General features: G+C 41.9%; 1 protein-coding gene across 1 annotated transcript in view; it reads left to right on the top strand.

The window, feature by feature from the left end:
• Positions 1-3,941: 3,941 nt before the first annotated feature.
• KIAA1549L (KIAA1549-like ortholog) overlaps positions 3,942-18,280 on the top strand; it is a gene marked incomplete at its 5' end in the record, with an annotated part of 66,063 nt that continues 51,724 nt past the window's right edge. Inside the window, 7 exons of the mRNA XM_010157915.1 lie at positions 3,942-7,739; positions 9,066-9,178; positions 10,643-10,862; positions 11,856-11,989; positions 12,677-12,839; positions 16,032-16,091; positions 17,596-17,747. Coding sequence (XP_010156217.1) covers positions 3,942-7,739; positions 9,066-9,178; positions 10,643-10,862; positions 11,856-11,989; positions 12,677-12,839; positions 16,032-16,091; positions 17,596-17,747 — 4,640 coding nt within the window. The remainder of the gene's footprint in view (positions 7,740-9,065; positions 9,179-10,642; positions 10,863-11,855; positions 11,990-12,676; positions 12,840-16,031; positions 16,092-17,595; positions 17,748-18,280) is intronic.

Here is an 18,280-nt window from a genome sequence, read left to right as displayed (position 1 = left end):
AGCGGTAGGACATGAGAGAATGGAATGAAGCTGCATCAGGGGAAGTTCAGATTGGACATTAGGAAAAGGTTTTCACTCAAAAAGGTGCTCACTCACTGGAACAGGCTCCTCAGGGAAGTGGTCACAGCACCAAGCCTGTCAGATTTCAGGGAGCATCTGGATGACACTCCTAGTCCATGGTTTAGTTTTAGGTAGTCCTGCGAGAAGCAGGGAGTTGGGTTTGATGATACGTATGGGTCCCTTCCAACTTCAGATTTCTATGATCTTATGGGCATGGCAAAATAGACAGGCATTCTCATCAGCCCCTACTATTTTCCAGGAGGCATTTGCTTACCAACTAGTTGTCTCACTAGAAACAACCACACCTATGTGAAAAATAACATGCAACTGTGGTGTCTCAGGAGCAGGGGCAGAAGTTGGACAACAAACAAGACTCCTTGCTCCAGAGGTGCATAATTCATTATCCTTTTTTACTGTCACACATTAGACACCTGCATCACCTTCAGCCCTTGGACAGGCACAGGGTGCCTATGCTAATGTTCTATCCCTTTTACTTTACTGAGAAGTGGGTAAGGGGAGATGTTCTTCCTCTTGGTCACCTCTGTGTTCTTCTATGGTCCTTGTTACTCCTTTAGGTATTCACAGGAGGGGTCAGAAATGATAAACCTGTGATTTTTCCCTAAACTGGATCAATGTTTAACTTCCTGCTGTGGCATGTTGGAGATGATTCTCATTATTCCAAATGGAAAGATCCTTAATCAGTGATGGTGGTTGTATTGAGGTTACTGCTAAATGAGTTTTAGGATTGTTGGAGGTGGCAGTTAGTCAATAACCTGAAGTATGAAAGAATAACAGGTAATCCTGAGACATGAGAAACAGCTATTGGCATGTACAACAGTGGCTCACTGCACAATGCATGGGGGGGTGGAGTTGTCATTGTGACTTTCAAGTTGACTTGAATTGGTTGTCTTTTCAGCTGCTGATAGATGTACAATTGAAATATTTTCCCTTGTCTGCCCTTTTTCCATGATACAGTCTTGGTTTGCACAGTATTTGATAAGGATCTGTAGTTGTTGATATCATCCCACCAACTCTCAAATAAAGAGAGAACTGTAGTTTAGTTTAAACTTCAGTTTAAACTCCATGTATTGGGAAGGTAATTTTGCCTTTTGCATGCAGCATCCAGTTACTGCCAGGATGTTGACTTTATATCAGAAGTTTGAAAGAGATGCTGATAGCCAGCATCTTTCTGTAGAGGTAGAATCAAAGCAAAGCTTCCTGCAGTGGAATGCCAGGTTGCAGAATATCGTATAATTTTTTTAAACCTTCAGTAACTCAAGCTTTACTTCATTAATGGACGTAAACAGAAAAATTGCCAGTTGATATGGAATGGAAGAAACAAGAACTGAAGGACTAGAATTAAGCAGTGATTAGAATTCATTTTTATTCAGTGTTTTATCATCTTTGCATTATTTGATTTTTTTTTTTAACTTCTTGTCAAAATGTGGTAACATCAGTTTGATTTTTTTTTTCAGGCTTATATTGTCTCTCTGCTTATAATAATTCTCATTAAACCAAAGTGTGAAGAAATATATGAGAAATGGTGCAGACTGTGTGCAGAATGATGTTGACAGATTTTGCTATTTTAGAAAGCAAGAAAACATTGACTTGTTTTATTCCCCTGTAGGACTCGCATTCACGAAGTGCTAGAAGAAATCCCATGTGAAGGCTTTGCATTTGCTTTTCAGTATAGCCTTTCAGTTCAGAGGTGAAACAAGACAGTTTGAGGTGTAACAGATTGGGTAATGATGACTTCATAGAAATTTAAACTGCAAGTTGCCTAAGGCCTGATTTTCAAAGCACATCATCTAGTACTTAATTTCAAGCATATGTTTGAATCCATTGTAGTTGGGCAAAATACCTGTCGTCTTCTTTCCCACCTTCCATTAAAAAGCTCCCTGGCTGTAACAGGGAAGAAAACAAACCACCAAAACGCAGTCTAAATCACAGTGTGCCTCCCAGAATGTGGTGGAACACATAGAATAATAGAAATCAGGCCACACCAGTTGTTTAGGTCTCCAGTCCCCCAATGCTGTATCAGTAGCCATGGTGCAAATATGTGCTGCAAACCATTCCTGTGGGTCTGGTTCCCTGCTGGACACTTCAGCCTCCTGTCCAGCCTGCTGATCTTCCAGTGCAACTTCACAAAGGCTGATTGGACTTCCCCTCAGTCTGCTTATCTCCTTGCTGTAGGTAGCCCTGTGTCTGCCTACCTTTGCTTTTCTCTGGAATGCCAGTGTGCAAATTAGCCTGTGTTAAGTGAAAGGTTGGTTTTGGCTGCTAGGAGGACAGAGGTCTGTTCTGTTACCGATCTTGGAGCTGCTCCCCTGAAATAAATTGCTTTTGGATTCTATGTTTATTCTTGCATTTCAGTGGAGGAAAGATAATAATGGCCATTGGTCTCCATAGCTTAATAAAGCCCTTAAATGCAGTGATAAAAGGGATGATCTGTGGTGATGATTTTTTTTGTGGTGGTGGCGTGTGTTTGTTTGTTTCTTGTAGAGTCAATATGCCATGCTGAACATAATTCCAGCTCGTTCCTATTGAATGCACACGCAAGCCCGAAGGAGCTAGTCTAATCATCTTCTTTGGCCTGTGCATATGGATGATGGGTGGTGTAGCACAAGGGCATCACAGGAAAGAAATTTAGCTTTAAATAGGTGCAGCATGACCCATTTTCCTCTCTTGTGCTGTATGATGTCCTGCTGTGGGCTCCTGGTTGTGTGGGCTGATCCCCTTTGCTGCTGCTGGCTGTGTTGACCCTTGGGTTCTTTGGTGACTGCAACTAATGTCCAGCCCATTTTATAACTATATATCTCAAGGTCTGCCCGTGCTTACTCTTCCATGCCATTACACTGGAGTTATTCATAGGGGAATGGAGGAGGTTGGCATCCTCTGTGTTTGATCCAGATGTGCTGCTGTTCGAGGGCAGGGACTGGCTCTGTATTGTGCCTCTGCTTATCTATGCAAGGGGACAAAGCATGGCATGGTAGCCAGTGCCAGTACCAAGTTTTGATCTATTATCTTGGCAGAGAGGATGGGAACACACACCCTCTCCACACCCCACCCCCTGTTAAGATTCACTGAAGAGTAAAATTTAATCTTTAAATTAGTAAGAATGTGAGATTTCCCACTCTGTGATTTTTTTTATAACTGTAATCATTTTAAGAAAACAAAGCCTAGGAACATTATGGTGTTGAATGTGGAGTAAACTGGTGTTTGAAGTGATGAGTTGTACATCTGCACAGATCAGAGAGTTTAATTTCCTAATTTGTTTTGGATATTACCCCCTTTTCCTCATGTTCATCCCTGTTTTATTTTCTTCCTTTTGTGTCTATAATTGCATGCATTATTAGAACTGGCAAGATGGGCACCTCCAGATGCATCCTACAGGAACCCAGCCAATGTTGACTCTATTCCCATGTCAGACTGCATGCCAACTCAGTGAAGCTTGGTTGTCAAAATCCATTCCCTTTCTTCATTGCTTCTAAAACCATCTTCTCACATAATATTTTGACTCAGGGTGACTGATGATAACCTCAAGAATCGTCCTAAGCTTAAGAAGGTGCCTTTTAGTATGTTGAACCATTCTAGTTAAAAGTAATATTCTGAAATAATATGATCTAGGAAGCTTTTCTTATTCTGTCAGATGAAAAACAGCTTGAGATGTTTGTAATCTGTCACGTTGTAACTTTTGCAGGTTTTGATGGGGTGTTTTTGGTTGTTTTTTTTTTTTTTAACTTTCAAAGGGCATAAAAATCCAGCAAATAGAAAGTTTTGTTTACTAAACATAATATATTTTGTGCTGTGACTTGTTGCAACAAGACCACTCCCTCTTCCTTTTGGAGAAGAACATACTCATTTTACTTACTGTTTTACAGGTATCAGGCAACAGCATATCAATGTTGCTCCTTCTACAGGATCTTTTCCGAACTGGAGATCTATACTATCACCAACACGGCCTTCCACAGAAGCTAAGACTTCCTCAGTAGCTGATATTTCTATAGGACAGACTTTGGAAAATGCAAACTTGCTTCAGATGATAAAAACAACATTGACTGGCACACGAACCAGGACTTCGGATCAAAGTCATCTGTCACCCACGCTTTATCAAGGCAGTGGAAACAGTGCATCCCAGGAACCTGCTGAAGTTTCAGCTGAGTCACCTTTAAGGTCGTCATCTCAAGATGCAGATGAAACAGCTGCTGTATCAGGTTTGCCTCAACTCGGTATGTTTGCCACATTGTCCACTACACCATCGGTGACACGCTTGAGTACAGCTGTGCCATTTCAGCTAATACCATTAGAAACATCCTCCATTTCAAAAGAAAGCACATCAGGATCAGACATGCTTGCTGCTGTTTCATCACCATCATTCTCCTCCTTGGTAATTCAGTCACCTCATGCCATTAACTTTTCTAAACAAGCTGTACTGCCCATCACAGTGCCTTTGTCTGCAGATCCTGGAGGTTTCTTCAACACAGAGTCAGCCAGCTCTCAGGTTAGTGAAAACACAAATAGACCTCTAAGTATGGTCACTGTAGTGAATTCCAGTATGGTGAATCACAGAAAGGGTCCCAAGTTGTTTGTGGGTACGGTGTCTTTCAATGTCTTTGGATCGACAACAGTGCATGTCACAGAAATAGTGGGAAAAGGGTTTCCTTCAGAAAGGACCTCTTTTTTGTCTCTATACTCTGATATTCCTGTGTCAAAAATATATCGGTCTTCCCTGCCAGTAACTTCCAGAAGCCTGTCACGGTTTCCTATTGAGAGTATGTATAACGTATCTACTATTGGAGTAAAACCAAGCAGTCAGGCATTTAAGGCAGCATTGACTGACAGAAATAGTGATATAGTTCCTCTGTCATCACCAGTTTTTCAGAATAAAGCAGAGGTTCCTATATCAGTCTTTCATCCTGTGGGTGCTCCACATCTAATACCCCAAATGAGTCATCCTCAGTCTTCCTCAACACTCACTAATTGCACTACAGGCTCTACCAGTGCACCTTTCATGTCATCAGCTTCTGAGAGCCTGGCTGAGGTCTCCAGCACAACAGAGAGCACGTCTTCCCTTTCATTGCCAAAATCACTTATTCCAGATGCAAAGCACGTTCACAATGCAGTGCTGCCGGAACGAGCATTTAGAAGTGAAGCAGATTTTCTCTTCAGAAATGCAACACACTCCTCTTCAACAAGCACAAGGTCTCCCATGCTAACTGAGACAAATGACACCTTTACTGGGATAGCACGCACAAGCAGTGCAAGTGCAGCAGCAGCCAACAGGGAGACTTTGCAAATCCCTTTGCCTGTTGCCCCGCAGCACTCAGTGGTGGCCCTGAATCAGAATTCTGCAGAAGACCTGACTGATGGAGCTTATCAGGCAAAGGGCATGAGGTTGCCAACTGCTTCTGCACATACTGTCCCAACTTCTGATGGCTTTCCTGTGGCAAGAACAGCTCAGCAGCCTTTCACAGGAGGGATGACAACAAAGATGTCCATGAACTTTAATGCTAATGGTGTTCTGCCTTTTGGATCTCAGCTTTCCAAAGTTTCTCCAAACATCCAAACCAGTAAACTGCCCAAAGGATCAAAGATGCTAGACACTGTTTTGGAAACAGGCACGACTAGTCCTGATCTGGCTGCAATGCTGTTAGTTACTTCCACAACAGGCCTTTTGGAACCTAAACCTGCTATCACAAATACATCTGCTACTAGTATCTTTATGATTGCACATCTGCCACCTGGAGATGCAGAAAGTCCAGGCATAATTGCAAATGAGGACAGAAATATCGAAGTACCTGCTGTTGTGATCCCACATGTGGAATATTCACCTCAAAGAGCTTTAAATCATTTTACCTCTGTTCAGACTTCACCTTCAATTGGTAGAAAGCCTCTCCCTTCTGTTGTGCCTTTGGTATGGGCCACGCTCCCATCGCTGGTTTCCATATCGGTGATGAACAGCCATGGCTCCATCTTTTCTGGAATTTCAAATGTGGACTCTGAGAGCAATTTAGATCCTGTCAGCTCAGCAGAAGTTGTAACTTCGGCTTCTACGTGGACCAATACAACATTACTGTGTTCAGCTGGCATTAGTGTTCCTTTGGTAAAAGCTTCAGTCAAAACAGCAGGAAGAGAAGTTCCTCCAAGTACTTCTCCAGTGGAAACTGAGTACCATGCACCATATTCAGTAGTTTCAGGTCTGCAAAAGACTATGAATACAAACAAGCAGCCACTTTTCTCCAACCCTTCAGAAAATTGTACATACACAAAGTCTAGTCAAAATATTTCAAATTCATCATTTTCTGGAGTGAAATTGAATAGTTTTCCAGAACTCGATGTAGATGCATTTGCACTGAAAACGTCTCCTGTTCAGCATTCATCCCTTGCTACCATTTTGACAGTGCCTGACGCCTTGCAAAAGCAGCATGGAAGCACAGCTGACAACATTGCAAATTTCTTTACTGTTGGAGATGTTAACATCAGTCTACGTTATGAAGCACCTGTCCATTTACATGTGCCTTCTGTTAATGATACAGGTGCTTTCCCTAACTCTCTAGAATCACAAACAACTGGTGCTGGGAAGATTACTTTACTGACAAAAACCTTAGGCACAACACCGATGTTGGCTTTTCAGCTCACTGATAACTCGACTCAGCCAGCCAGCTATGAAAACAGTGCCATCCACAGCATACTGCAAACCAAGTCCCCCTTTGCAGTAACTAAACCTTCTAGCTCAACACTCTTGCATGATTTTATTACAGAAGAAGATGTTGGTTCTGGAAATTTGCCGGAATTTGCAGATGACCAGTTAGAGTCCTCTGGTTATTTGGTTACAGCTCATAAAAGTCCAGCTACGTTTAGTGTGGAGGAGTGGGACACAAGTGCTACAAGACATAGTCTAGTTCCCAGTAATGTATCTAATAAAGCTACCAAGGGCATCCCATTCCAAACCCCTACCACCAGTGCTCTGCAGTCAGTCATCATAACTTCTGTCCATGCATCACCAACACCACTAACGTCTCCTTTTTTGTCAACAACCAACTTTACTCATTCTGTCATTACAGTGTTATCTGGAGTATCTTCTGGTGCAATACCTACAGTAGGAACTTCAGAAGCAAAACCACTAACAAGAAAAACATCTCCAGCTTCACCAGTGCCAGCTTCTTCCCTCTTTTCTCTAGGCACTGAAAACACACCTTTGCCATCTGTGATGGCTTTAAGCACACCGATACTGACACTAACAAAAAATAGCACTGCCACAAAATTAACATTGGATCTAAGCTCAGTAGGAACACATACAGATTTTCCTTTTGCAACAAGAAACACAACTGCACCACCCGTGGACAAGACAGCTATGCTTATAACCCCTAAAAGCAGCACAGTCACGTCTTCCACACTTGCATCCACAGCACATGTACCAAGGCAGATAGAAACAACAGTAACTGACACCCAGAAGTTCCCAAGCTCAGAAATCACCAACACTTCAACCCCATATCCACTGACAATTACAGCAGCTTTGACATCTATTACAGCATCAGCGAAAGCAACTAGGCTTCCCCCTACTCCAGTGGAAAACACCCCTGCTCCTTCCGAAACCACGGCAGCAGCCGCTTCTGCTAACATGACAGCAGCTCCTCCCCTGGATTGCCGGCTCTCCAGGAACCTTATGGTTAAAACAGGTACGTGGGGCCACAGAATTAGCTGAAAGGACCTTGCTTGTGTACGAGGGGCAACTGGTGACGAGTGGGAAATATGCTCAAGTGTTGTAGAACATAGAGGCGGTGGTGATTAATCTGGGGATGAGGCTGCTGCCCTGACAGATCGGTCAGAATAAAGCAGGGTTGCTGCATAGGGATGGCATTGGTTTTATTTGTAGTACTGATTTTACAAGTGTTCTAAGTTTAGCTGGACACTGCAGGGATGTAACAGAACCAGCTGTGCAGAGGGCCAGCCCCTTATGACCTGATGGTTTGGTCTCTGTTTTGCAGTAAGGATTCTGCGTCACAGCGGAAGGCAGTGCAGTAACCCGCCTTAGTCTTTGGCTCTTTTTACATATGAATACCTAATTTTGGTTTTATATGGAAAACTAATTCTATCATTAAAGATCCATTAGAAAATAATGTTTAGTATTCAAAGCTGTACACTTCAAAATGGGATTTTGAGCTTTCTGTGTGAATAGTACCACTTCTGATTCTAGCTGGTTTCTCACAGACAGCTTTTCCATAGCTGTACAGGCTCTAAATGAAAGTGGGTCTGGAGATGTCCCTTGCCCAGGCTTCCTATGGGCTCCTTAAGGTAGCACAGTGCAGCACCAGATGTCTGTGTCTTGGTGACCTCAGCAAAGAATATCTACATAAAAGGGGTTATGGCCTTGAATACACATGAAGGATACTGGGGACAATGACATAAACAGCTTTTGGACCTAATGTGTGTTAGTTGCTGCTAAATATCTACATCAGCAGTATGATGAGTACAACAGTTATTTCTAGGGACAGAAGTAGCTTGTATACATGATCTGATTGAAAGTACTTAGGTGCATCTATAAATGTCCTTCTGCAAAGTATAAGAGAAAAAGCTAGTGATAATATTAATAAAGAAAGTGAACAGACACTTCCTAAGTGGAAAATAATTCTAGCAGTGGAGTAAGACATTTGTTTATTTAACTCTGGTCATGAAGGTATGAATCACCTGTCCTTTATGTAGGCCTGCCTGTGCCTCAGTCCCCTCACCCAGAACAGCACATAGCAAAGACTCCTTGTTTGCTAAAGAAACTGCATTTTTTAGACCTTGCTCTGGAAACAATGGGCTATTGCCATGGGATGAATAGGGGACTCCGGGATGCTGCGGAGTCCCTGCGTCTGCCTCCCTGTGTTTCTTGCTCCTGCTGCAAATGCTAGCTGCTCCGATGATCTCCACTTAGCTAGTGCAACGTAAAACAAGTGAAAAAGCCCAAACAGTAGCACGGTAGTGTCTCAAACCAAGATATGGCTTTTGTTGTTCCACAGTTCTGTTTCTGAACACAAGGAGGATGCTGATCAGCAACCTCTTCAAGGAGAGCGTGAGAAGAGGACTCAACCAAGTGCTGAGACAAGCATTCAACCAAAATGTCAGCGCTCAGGTAAGCAGGCTTGGGCCCAGCTGGCTGCAGCTCCAGTGGTGTCTCTGGATGCAGGAAACCCCTCAGAGGGGAGCACCGAGCTTTTCCTATAGAAAGCAGGCATAGGTGGCACCTACTCTGGGCTCTCAAAATATAAGGACTACCTAAAAGATTTTAATTGATTAAGTAGAAGAGAGAAATGTAACCTTCTTTTTGGTATGTTCTGGGAAACAGCTACTGGCAGCGGTTTCTTCCTCCCCCTGCATCTCGGGAACGACTCCTGTTCACAGTTGGCCAAGTGCTGCTGTGCACGGGCTGGATCAATTGCAAGAGTAGGGCTGGTAAATGGGGTGTCACTGCTGTCAGTCCGCTCCCTGGCTTGGAAACCCAGAACCTGACAAGTACAGTTCCACAGGGATGCAAATCCCAAGCAGGGAGAAGGCATGTTTTATTGAAAATAAATGGAGGAGACATGTTCATCAGTTTACAGCTAAATTGCACGAACCTCTGCATTGCTGCATGTAAGAGCAGGCTTAGGGGGGTTGCTGGGGCACTCTTCTTTGCAACACAGGTTTCTGAGCACTTAGGCAGGAGTTTGTGCTGAGTCCAAGGCTGTTACGAGTTATACTCACCAAACCATTGGGAAGGAAAAAAGTAATTTTGCTCAAAATAAAGGGCATCATGTTGACTGTTGTCCCTGTGCTGTCTGTATTGCTGCAAGTTTGGATGATGCTAGTCAGTTTGGGAATTGTATGTTCCTGAGTCCCAACAGCAGCAATGAAAACAGACTTACTCTCCCACTGTCTTGAAAACCTGAGAGAAGCTGCCTTTTTCTAATGGAAGAAACCAGCTAAAACTTAGTGTAGAGGACCAGTTCCAGGGCTTAAAACTTTTGGAAAATATAGGATTTTAAGGTAAAACTCATCTCATGTTTTAGCTCCCAGTGTGTTCACTCTTGTGGTTTGTCATTTCCATTCATATATGTGATAGCTTAATCATCTGGGACAGTATAAGAAAAATAGTATAGAAAAGACAGTTGAGATTTGAAAAATCAAATATTGGAAGCTTTTGTCTTTCAAAACTCTGTCTCCAAACCTGCAATGACAGACACATGCACAAAGTCAGTGAACTTCAGATGTGAATTAAGAGCTGGGTGTTCTCTGGTTTCTCTGTATTTTTACATTCATAAGTGAAATGTCCCAGTAGACATACATGAATGAAGCCCCAGTCTAAACTAGAGGTATGTGAGCTGTGGTAGCAATACTGCACTGCTTCAGTTCGGAGCACATTTTGCATGGGCTGGGTCTAAAGCTCCCTGAGCAGTTCTGCTAATACTATGATATGACAATAACTGATCCTGTAGGGTTTATAGGGGATTACAGGATAAGAACCCTGCAGGGGAGCTATATTCAGGATAGGAAGTCCCATCAAATAGTGCCTGAACTGCCAACAACATAATAATAAATATTTCCCTTTGTGTGTTAGGTTGAAATCCTGGAGCAATCAAATAATGTAACAGTTGGTTACTACGTTACCTGGGGCAGACTAGTTTTTATGCCAGCTGCTGTAATTGAAAGGCTTCTTGCATACGGCATTAGCAATGCCACAGCAGACATAAAGCAGCACGTGCCACATCTCCAGTCTGTGGTGGCTCTGGCCTTGCCGTGGAAACCCCTTCCTGCGTACCACTTACAGCTGAAAACAGGTGAGCGAGGCCCTGCGTGCCCAGGGTTGTGTGCGTGTTAACGGTCCGTGCTCCTCGTCCCCTTTGCCGTCCCTCCTCAGCCCCGCTCTCTGGCACAGCAACACCACAGCTGCACAAGCTCTGCTTTGGTTGCACGTGTTGATATTCCCGGCACAAGCAGGACAGCCGGTGTGTGCATCCCTGTCTTCGCGGGGCTCTGCTGTCACCTCTGTTGGCACTGCTGGGAAATTAAGTGGGATGGCATCAGGGATGAGTCACGCCAATATGCTTGACTAAAATGGACTTTAGTCGATGGGTTGTGCAGTAACCTGTGTGTTTCTTCTGATGACAATCTGATGAGAAATATGACTATATGGGCATTTATACCTATAGTTCTGGCTGGATCCATTGGATTTGATGCAGACCTTGCAGTCAAACCCAGGGTCATTGCTCTGTAGCAAGCATCAGTGCAGAGCAGTTGTAGTGCAGCAGGCCATTAGACGCTACGAGAGGGCAGAGAATGCTGTAGAACAACGTAGTCAATTGTAAAAAGATTTCTTGTGTGTGTGCTTACATGTTTAAATATACATACTTATTGAAATCACCTTCTTTCCTAGCATAAACAGAATAATAATCAATACTGTGATTAAATATGTCTTGTAAAAGCCAGTGACCTGCAAGATTTAAGGGTATCACTTGTGTTTTAGAATGATTTCACTTACTGCCTGGCTCTGAGTAAGTATTTGTGCAGTGAACTGGTCTTTCAATCTTATATATCATGAAGGAAACAATCTCCATTTGTTTGCAGAGAGTATCAATCCTAATAAGACAAAAATTAAATTACATTAATTAAGCCTACTTTTAGAATGGTGCTTAAATGACACAAACTGATCCTATCTGCCATTATTTTCACCTGCTTAATTTGTAAATTGGTCATTTTGCTGTCAGACATTACAGGGGTTATGCAACCAAGAATATTTTGTCCACATAAAAAATATGTTCTTCTTTTTCCAGAGCTGCAGTTTGTGGGTCAAACAGACAATATACAGTCATGCAAATTTGTTCAGACCATGGAGCAACGGTTACAGAGAGCATTTCAGGATGCTGAAAGAAAGGTCTTAAACACCAGCAACAACTTAACAGTTCAGGTACAACATTGCATGCTTTGCCAGTGCCTATTGCCAAACTCATGCCTAGGGCATGAGTTTTCTGAGAAAACATGTTTTTTTCATTCCTGTCCTATGTTTGCCTCTCTGCTTCCTACATAAGAATGTTATTTGAGGATCTGATCCAGTACTCACTAAATAAGATTGGTCCTTAAATGCAGTTGTCAGATTTGGGCTCAGGAAGAGGCTGGCATAGAGCTAAAGTAGGAAGGAGAGCAGGTAATTGTATGATGGTAGGAACACAAGAGGCTTGATATCCCTTTATTTCATGTGGAAAAGGTGTATGTTTAGATAACTGTACTAGGATGGCAGCAAAAACCCCAAGACATTCATGCCTAATTGCTCTGCATCAAACACTGAACATTTTTTCTGATAAGCATCCTCTCTGTCATCTTACATTTCCTGGTAAGAACAAGGAAAAGTATTTTCAGTCCTGACTGCACCTTTTCTGCCTGCTGCTGTCCTCTGGTAACCCTGCATGTGCTGAAGTACGAATTAAGGTATCCCACAAGTAAAGTTTTACATAACCGTGTTGAGTGAGCCGCATCTAATCCATTGTTCAAGTTAACATTTCCCCAGTTCACTTGTGCTGGTTTGGTTGGTTGTTTTTTGTTTGTTTTTAGCTGAGCTGAAACATAGCTACCTATTATTTCTTTACCTCTGTTACAGATTTTGAACACCTCCAACGTCTCCCAAGCTGTCACTCTGTTTTATGTAGTGAACAATCAAAGCACAACTCTTAATGGCACTATTTCCAGCAACCTCCTTAATCAGCTGTCAGCTGAGCTGGTGGGTTTCTACCTAACCTACCCGCCTCTCACCATTGCAGAATGTAAGTACGTGCTCCCCAGCACACAGCTCCTTAAGGTTAACTGGTATCAGGCTTTTGCATCTGATACTGATACCTCCTCAAGCACCATATGCTTTGCTATCAAGCTCACAGATTGTAGGTGTTTTTGCTGACTAATTTATAATTTCTTTTTTATTTTATTTTATTTTTTTTTAGAAAAAAAAAGGTGGTGGTTGTTAGGTAAAGGACTTTTCTTGGTTTGGTGTTTACTTCAGCTGCTAGAATCACTGGCAGATAATTAAGAAAAACACATATATGCTGTCAATTAAAAAAAAATGCCTATTCCATGTTCCAAAAAACCCATAAAATGATAGTTTTATATAAAAACCATGGAATGTGCCCAGTTCTCCATTCCAGAAAAACAGCAAAGCACGTAAAGCTCATCTTCAGCATAGCCCTTGACTTCCGTGGAAGGCTCAGCCCTGGTGCTTGTTCCAGTGGCAGGGCTGGGTAGCACGCTTTGCGTGTGTGTTTGGGTAGCACGTGAGCTCTATCTATGCTTCTCTGTTTAAAAAGTTTTTGGTGTATTTGCTGAACTTCATCCTCAGTTTACAATGTGGTCTAAGCACATTAGTATCAATAATTTGTTTGCATTTCAATTGCTGTGAAGAGTCAGAGGTACAGAGGGTGAGAGAAAGTTGTGTGTCTGGGCAGCCTGTGGCATATGTGCTCTCTGACTGCATATTGATTTCTCTAAAATGAATGAAGGGACAGGACGTTTATGGGGATTTGTGTTTAATCTGCTTGTTAAACTTGGTATGTGAAGGTAAGCTTACTGTAGAGCTGGGTTATCCATTGACTGGAGGAGATCAGTGTTCACTGGAAGTGAGAGGAGACAGGCGCACGCTGGGTACTATCAGGTAAGGGACACTGGTTAAGCAAGGACATGTTTCAGCTGATCTCACTGTGTAAATCTTTGCGAGATGCTCGTTAAATTTGAAATAGTGTGCTCAAATACCAGTAAAGATCTGGGTAAGCTTCTGGTAGCTATCCAACTCCCTGATAAGGTTAAATCAGCGATGGAATAGTTTGTAATTTTTCATTTCAGAAGTATTGAAGTAATTGGGCACATAAGTATAGAGCCAAATATGTCTTTATGATCAGAACACAGAACTGAATGGATTCATAGCTTTAGGTAAAATTATTAAGGTGCTTGTTCATTTTCTGATTTTAAGAAAAAGCAGAACTAGGCTGCTGGAAAGTGAACACTGGGAAAAACACAAGTTTCCTTTTTTGTCAGTCCATTTGATTTGTAAACAGCCCAACAGCAGATTAATTATCTTGTGCAATTCTTCATCTGCTACTTGCACAACGAGCTGTCTGGAGGGTAAGTGGTCACTCTCTGGTGCAAGGGAGTCAGGAATCACAACTCACTCTGATTGTGCAATTCCTTGAAAAAGTAGAAGGGTGTGTGATTCTTGAGGCATTACCTATCTAAATCAGATATTTGCAAACAAATAGGTAAAGGTGCCCAGTGATGAGTTCTTGCACTGCACTGATGTGCTTTTGAATCAGACTTTCTACCACAGGGTGAGACATGTCTCGCGGTAGGCTTGCATTTTCATCAGGTCTTCCTACAGGCATGGGGAAGTGGAGGGAGGCTGTTGGTAAGTCGTGTGCAGGCACCTGGAGAGGGATGGAGACCTTCTGTCATGAGACAGGCTCCTTCCTTTTCACGGCTGGGCAGTGAGCTTGTCGCAAGAGCACCCTGTGTGCAGGACTTGTCTTCATGGGGCATCCAGGAGCACAAGCAGAAAGCCTGAGGAAGTTTCAGTCAGCTGCTCTCGGTTTAAGCTTTTGGCCTCCAAAACAGGCCCATTTTGTAGGAAGAGCATTATGGCGCTTCTCGCAAAGGCAGCACAGGCATATGCTCGATTGTCAGGAGCTGTGGAAGATATTTGTCACACAGCAAGAGTCTTGTGTGGTATTTGCAGTTCTCTGCCGATCCCTGCACATGATGAACTGACCTGATAAAGTCTTTAGTGCTCCTTAAATAACTAATAGCTTATATTTCATTTTGGCATTCTTGGTTTTATTCCCCGCACAGCAGGCATACTGCAAAATCATGAACTTAATGTGCACGGATATTTACAGCTTCAGACTGGTAGCGTGTCTTGTGAACATGTTCACTTTGAAAAGTGCTTGATGCTTATTCATGTGGTGGTGTAGTTGTTTCAGTTTATCATATACTGCTGCTGTTCTTGGAGTATGTTATTCCCCAGTAGACTCCGGTGGCTCCTCCAGAGCCTTCGCAGTCTGCCATGGAAACGCACAGCTCAGGACATGCCGCAAAATCCCTCCTCAAAAGCAGTTAGTGTGTGTAATCAGGTCCTTTACAATGTTTACTATTTTAAGCCACTTCGGAATTTAAAAAACTTCGGAATTTAAAAAACAATAGCAGTCTGTCGATGTGCAAAGCATGGATATTTTCTGAATTAAGTTCCAAGTATGAATGCTTTCCATGTTGCATACATCTATTGGAAAAATTGCTGAGCTGTATAATGAATTAGTGGCATATTGAACTTTACAGCCTAATCCGCTTTGGAGATGGAAAAGCTAACAAAAGGCATCAAAACAGCAAACATCAGTTTCTCACAGATGTAAACACATATGGTAGTAATACCTTAAATTGTGCAGAGTGAGAGTATCAGGCTCCAAGGTGTGTTCACGGTTTTGTTAGTCTCATTTCTAATTCATGTGGAACTGCGCCCTGTGATTGGTGGAATCTGATCCTGGTTTATTTTAATTTTATTTTAGGTTAAAATGGTTTAGTAAGGATTAAATCACAGAATCAGCATAGAATGTCACCTTCTTTTCCCCAGGGGATTATTCACAGAGAGAAAGCAGCAGAAATGTATATAACAACCACATGCATCTTACGTACCATTTTTAGTAATGGGCAATCCTTGGCTTTGCCCTGGACAATGTACCAGCCAGTATTTTGGCAACAGAAGGTATATGTTCTGCTTTGTTCAGCAGCTCTTTTATTGTTTACACTTGATGCCCTTTTTCAGTCAGAAGAGAAATTGTAATCCTGAAGATGATGCCTATAGGCCTTCTCCTGGGCCACAATTCAGTTTTATTTATCAGTGTCTGATTAACCAAATGGTTTTGAAACATATGAAGTGTTGGATGTTGTGATGTTATGACATAATTTCAACTTTTATTTTAAAGCTTTGGAGTATCCAAACCTTGATGTCTCAGACTCAACTAGAGACTACTGGGTGATAACAGGTACTTTTTAATCTCCTTCTCTCCTCTGTGGACTTCAGATGATAATTTTTAGTACTCAATGTTTATATAAACACATTGGTGCAATAATTTTATGTAAAAATAAGTGGCTGCCCACTGAACCTTCCTGTTGAATTCAGCTGGGGAAATGTATTTAAAGTTACTCTGGGGCTTAACTGTGATTCATCAGCTTGAACAAGGGACGTCTCCCGCAACCAGCATTCACCAGAATTTATGCCACTCTTCTTTTTTTTTTTTACTTCCCTCCTCCTCTCTCCCCCCACCTTCCCTTCAACTTAGATTTAAATCTGAAATCAAAAGAGGCTGGTAGGCATGACCTAGGAAGAAAGGTGATCTGTTAAACTGAGGAAGCTTGTTATGATTTGCTGACTCTGTCTGGGTTCAGGAATTTTTGCATCCTTCACCTGAAGCATTAAGCACATGAAGTTTCTGTTTGTGGAAAAGAAGGTGCAGAGAATATTATCAGACTTCATAACACTTGTTTTATCAGCCTCACAATAATTTTGACTTTTGAAGTGATAATTGGGCAAGAAAGAGATCTGTTTCCACAGACAGTAGATACCGAAGCCTTTCTAATTGGTGTGTCTGTACCTGGAATTGTTTAATGCTCAGGAAAGCAAGAGTAAAGGAGCCTGATATGAAATGGATTAGATGCTATGCCCTGCTTCCAAAAGTCAGGGTGATTTGGTACCTGAGAGAGTGCTCTTGACATGAAGTTCATGCAGAGATAATGATCCTCTGAAGGGAGTGGTATGGCTCCTCTCCATTTGGACCCTGTGAACCTGATATGCCATTTTTTGTCTTTGGGCACTTGCTGCAGTGGAGTATTATTGATGTTACAATGGGAACAGTGTTTTCAAAAAAATCATGGTGTTCCCAAAAGATATTTAAAAAAAAAAATATTGAAAAAACATCCATTTGTATGAATTAAATTTCTTTATTTGGACTTTATGTAAATTCAGTGTCTTTAGTTTTACATTATTTTTTGCTTAGGTTCCTATTTATTCAGTTTTTAGTGCTCTCAATCATATAGTATTGTGTTTGAACCTGAGTTGGACAAAATTCTAACTTCAGAATTCAAAACTACTGGACAAAAACCTGTTGTTTAGTTAATAGGAGCATCTGGCGATAAGCATAAATATTGGCACCTCTCAAAGAGGTTTTCACTTACATTTTATGTTGAAGATCATAGACTAGGTGTTTGCTGGAGGTATTTTGGTAAAATGAAGGCTTAAGAATGTTTTTAGAGGATTTTATTCTCTGACACATCATTGACATTATCAGAGAAGAAAAGAACGGTGCTGGAGCTGAAATAAAAGCACATTATATTTCCATCCAGAATTACTGAAGGGGGGTGTACTGGTGTCCAGTTATTTTTCTCCTAAGCTAGTTGGTACATCCCTGTCCCAAACTGCCCTACAGACCACGTGTGACTTTATGTGTCCATCTAAAATGTGTTGATACGTGATTTTCTTCATTCCTACAGTTATTCAAGGGGTGGATATCGCATTACTGGGACTGAACAATCAGAGCTTTGCAAGATTAATGGAGCAACGTTTGGCCCCGCTGTTTATGATGTCCCACCAACAAGGGAGACGATTCAAACGTGCCACTACTGTGGGCAGCTACACTGTGCAGGTGGTCAATGCGACATCTGTTGTGCCTGGATGTCTGCTGAAAAAAGGACTTTGTTTGCATGTGTCCTGTCTCAATTTGTGTGAAAAAACCCTGTTTAATTGGGTTGAGGTTTTCTGTCTTTTTTTCTTGAATACCACAGCAGTGAGTGCAAAATGTGTGGCACTACCGGAGGGTTTCTTTTTCTGAAGTCAGCCGTGCTTGCAAGCCTCATCTTCTAGAAATCGTTACTAGTTAATCAGTGTTAATAAACGCATTCTCTTTGGTTGCTATGAGGGTTGGCACAAAGCACATATTTTAGCATAAAGTCTCATATTTGGCATGATGAAGAGTTCCAGGCTTTTGTTCTTAAATTAAAAAAAATGTTGCCTAGGTCTTCTTTCTCTAGGTAACTCAATAGAGCAGTACTTCTTTTTTCTTTCTTTTGGAAAAAAGCAGTCTGTATACAGGTTTAGTCATCAGATCATGTGGCCACAGATCACATTATATAGTAGAGATTTTAGTCCAGAGTAATTTATTAATCATCTTTCTCTTAC

Source organism: Eurypyga helias, unplaced genomic scaffold (genome assembly GCF_000690775.1).
Source record: "Eurypyga helias isolate BGI_N326 unplaced genomic scaffold, ASM69077v1 scaffold11508, whole genome shotgun sequence".
NCBI classification, from domain to species: Eukaryota; Metazoa; Chordata; class Aves; order Eurypygiformes; family Eurypygidae; genus Eurypyga; species Eurypyga helias.
Note: the sequence above shows the minus strand (reverse complement) of the source record. Positions and strands in the feature narration are given on the sequence as shown.